Source organism: Sinocyclocheilus anshuiensis, unplaced genomic scaffold, assembly GCF_001515605.1.
Source record: "Sinocyclocheilus anshuiensis isolate Anshui unplaced genomic scaffold, SAMN03320099.WGS_v1.1 scaffold893, whole genome shotgun sequence".
Classification (NCBI taxonomy): Eukaryota; Metazoa; Chordata; class Actinopteri; order Cypriniformes; family Cyprinidae; genus Sinocyclocheilus; species Sinocyclocheilus anshuiensis.
In genome coordinates, this window is record NW_015555766.1 from 213,194 (window position 1) to 217,100 (window position 3,907).

General features: G+C 39.9%; 1 protein-coding gene across 1 annotated transcript in view; it reads right to left on the reverse strand.

Moving 5' to 3' along the window:
- Positions 1-3,907, reverse strand: part of ppp1caa (protein phosphatase 1, catalytic subunit, alpha isozyme a) — a 17,861-nt gene that overhangs the window by 4,806 nt on the left and 9,148 nt on the right. Inside the window, exons 2-4 of the mRNA XM_016468048.1 lie at positions 2,840-2,971; positions 2,491-2,721; positions 2,266-2,370 (exon numbers count right to left, since the gene is read on the reverse strand). Coding sequence (XP_016323534.1) covers positions 2,266-2,370; positions 2,491-2,721; positions 2,840-2,971 — 468 coding nt within the window. The remainder of the gene's footprint in view (positions 1-2,265; positions 2,371-2,490; positions 2,722-2,839; positions 2,972-3,907) is intronic.

A 3,907-nucleotide genomic window follows, 5' to 3' on the forward strand; every position in this document is an offset into this window, starting at 1 on the left:
TGCTTCAGCCAGAAAAAAGGGTATGAAAAGTGCTCAGAGTCGCTGCAGAAAGCAAAAAAATTGAACAACCACAAAAACTGGAAATGTTGCTGGAGACAGGCTTATTTAAAATAAAAACTCATTCTCTGCCAGCAGGAGGCGCTTTTAGAGTGATAAAACTAGCGGTTTCTCCAGTAACGGCTGTAATCAAAGCAGCTCCGCTCATGAATGCTACTTTATCAGATCAAATGAAAATGCCATCGAAACTTTTCTGAAGACAGTCGGTTCCCTTCAGAGATTCATTCATATAAAACACCCGCGCCGTGTTATGATTTTGAAACGTGCAGTGCTCATGTTTATTCAACGAAGTCAAACGGCACAAATAAATCAATGTATGGGAAACTGGTAATGTATATCGAAATATCGGAAATGTGTTTAAAAATCATATCACCGTTATTGAAAAAAATTATATCGCGATACATATTGATATTGAATTATTGTCCAGCCCTATGTTATCTTGTTAAAATGGATTTCATAACATTTGTATAAATAAAAAAAGTATCGTTCAGGAACCAGTATCAAAGTCATGGTATCGGATTTTTTTTTTTAACAATACCCACCCCTAGTTTTGAATTGCTTGAATCACTTTGAAAAGGAAGGTACCATTAAGGGCAACACGTGCAGAAAAAAATCTGTCATATAGGCTACATAAAAATAGGCTACAGCCTTTTGTGGAACTGCAAGTTGCAATATTGCTGCAGTAAAGTGCTTCATTGTAGGCCTACTACGGTGATTATCTCTTCAGCGCACTGCGCAAGTAGCACAAAGCAAGCAGCAGAATATTAATAACTATAAATGGGACTGTCATATACATAACATTGCGAGAACATTATTATAATAAAAAGCTGTGAATTTTTTGAGTTTATTTGCCGTGTTTCACTGTGGGATTGCGGGCATTGTGTGTAATTCTGCACATTCCCGCAGGTTTAATGCGATTATAAAGTTAGAAATTCCCACAAACATTTAAGCACTATAGCATGTAGGTTGAATCCAAACAGATTATCAGAGCAGTTCAGTCATTTTAAAACTTTCTGTGAGACTGTTTCTCCAGAGTACTGCTGCTTTCTCTGAGTACTGAGAGAAAACTTTCTCTGAGTACTGCTGCTTCTCCCACTCTCTCAAAATGCACAAATGGCCTCACATCCATAATATCCACGTTGAGTTTGCTCTGCAAGCGAGCTGCACGCTGCAATACAAGACCAGTGCACGCTTCAGACAGTTGACAACTGTCACTTGTACATCATTTTAAGTCATGCCAATTTAAACATTCAAGCTATTTTAACACAAAGTACTCGCTCACTTTCTAAGAGACTGTCTTAAATGTGCTCTCAGCCAAAGCTCGCACAGCCGCCTCTCAAACAGCTCGCGACTCTCAAGCGTCAGATTGAGTTATTACATATTTGATTAAAATCATTTCCTTATAGTCTGGCTATTCAATTTTATTTATCCATGGCACATGTATTTTTATATATAGCTAAGTAATGTTGTCCAGTGACTTGTTTGCATTATTTAGGCATTATTTTATTATATTTTATTTTTTTCAAGGCAATAGATTTTTTAGTAACACTTTACAAAACAACAATTTTTAAAGTCTCATTTGTTAATGCATTAAGTATGAACATGAACTAACAGAGATCAATTATTGTTTTTATTATTATTTTGAAGTTAAAAGTGAATCTAGTGTTCTTTAGCATTGCTGGTGCCATGCCATGAACCCTACCCCCACAGCAAACAGAGCTGAGGCATTGGTATATTGTTACACCCCTAGTGAACACCTCAAATTTAAGCTGCTTGAAGTAATAGAAATAACCTCAGCATCTTTATATGAGCACTCCCAATGGACTTTTGTTTACAGCGGTCCACAATTACTGCATTTCATTCACTAACCAGAGCAATTATTTTAAGGATATGATTGTATCACCAAAAAAAAAAAATCAATTATGGTTAATTTCCTGAGTAGATTACTCCCACGTCTTCTGCAAAACTCACTACAGTTCAAATGAAGTGTATGCTAAACCCTGTCTTTTTACAAGGACTCTACTAAGTCCCCTGGTGTGTCCCTTAATTTTTTTTTCAAATCAAATGAACCAAGCTTTATGGTCTCCCAGCGATATGGCCATGAACAGCTATATTTGAACTTCTCCAGGGAAATTGCAAAGTCAATAAAGGAGTTATGACAGAACATTAAAATTGCCATGGGGACAGAGGACTTCGGCCTGCACTTACCTCCATGGCAACAGAAGATCTTCTCGTCTACAATGGCAGCCACAGGTAAACAGTTGAAACAGTCTGTGAAAGTCTTCCACAGTTTAATGTTATACCGTCGCTTACCTGAAGAGATTGGAAAAAATACCTTATTAGCATTCAAAACTATGAAACGTATATATGGAAAGGTGCCATAAGTGGTAATGTAGTTGTTAGAGATAAAATTCAGTTTATACTAATACTAACACTCATCATAGAAGCCATATATACGGTTGATAGAGGCGCATTCATGGTTGCCACGCAGCAGAAAGAAGTTTTCAGGATATTTGACTTTGTAGGCCAACAGGAGGCAGATGGTCTCTAGAGATTGTTTCCCTCTGTCCACATAGTCCCCCAGGAACAAGTAGTTGCTCTCAGGAGGAAAGCCGCCATACTCAAAGAGACGAAGGAGGTCATAGTACTGACCATGAACATCACCTGCACAGACAACAGAAAAAATTGTTTAATACAGAATGCTCCACAAATTAGGATATCAATTATTTTTATCTTCCAGGTTTCTATGAAGGTGGGAACCCTGTAGGACAAACATACTTACCGCAGATCTTGAGCGGTGCTTCCAGCTCCAGCAGAATTGGCTGGCTGAGGAAAATTTCCCGAGATTTTAGACAGAGGCCACGGATTTCACTCTCTGTCAGCTGTACGTTCTTGCCTGGCCTGGAGCCTTTAACTGAAAAAACACAAACAAACAGAAGGGACAAACTGAGAATAGCAGGAAATAAGCCAAACAAAAAAGCAAATGTGCCAGATTAGACCCGGCTCTCAGAAGATAAGTGCTTTAAAAAACTAGGAGGAAGATCTAGAAGATGAAAAACAACTCAAGAGGCTCTCTGAAATAATGGGAAGTACAGACTAGTGACACACAGACGTCAGTGCACTTAAACACCATATCATGTGTCTCTACTCAAGCATGCACGCCAACCACCTTTGACCCAGCAAAGGCATTTACAGAATTTAGCAGGTTTGTTTAAGCATTTCTTAGCATTTGTCAAATGCACACAAGCACAACCACACATATGGCTTTTAACAACCACAATACGGTGTAAAGAGCTCTCCTCTGATTGACTTCTGGCCAGTTTTGAAGATCGTGCAACTGAACTTCAGACAGAATCAAATATTCATGACAAACAACCAAACATAGGTTAACAGATTCTGTACTCATCCTTGCAGTCTCTTAAAGGGGTCATATGATGCGACTTCAATTTTTCCCTTCTCTTTGGAGTGTTACAAGCTCTTGGTGTATAAAGAAGACCTGTAAAGTAGCAAAGACTAAAGTCTCAAATACAAAGAGATATTCTTTATAAAAGGTAAGAGTCAACCACGCCTACCTAAAACGGCTCATTCTAACACGCCCCCACGTCTACGTCGTTACCGCAAGCCCGCCGGCCGCTCCTTCGTCGAATCCGCCGGTTGCGCCGTTCTCAAGCCCGGCCGCCTCTGCTCACTCCAGCCACCGGCCTCCGCTCACCCTAGCCCGCCGGCCTCCGCTCACCCTAGCCCGCAGTGTGTTTCGTTGTGAAAGCGAAACTACTTTGTTTGGCCTTCCAAAAGAGGACACAACTAGAAATCTCATGCCTAGAGCTGATCCGTGCTGGTCGCTGAGGAA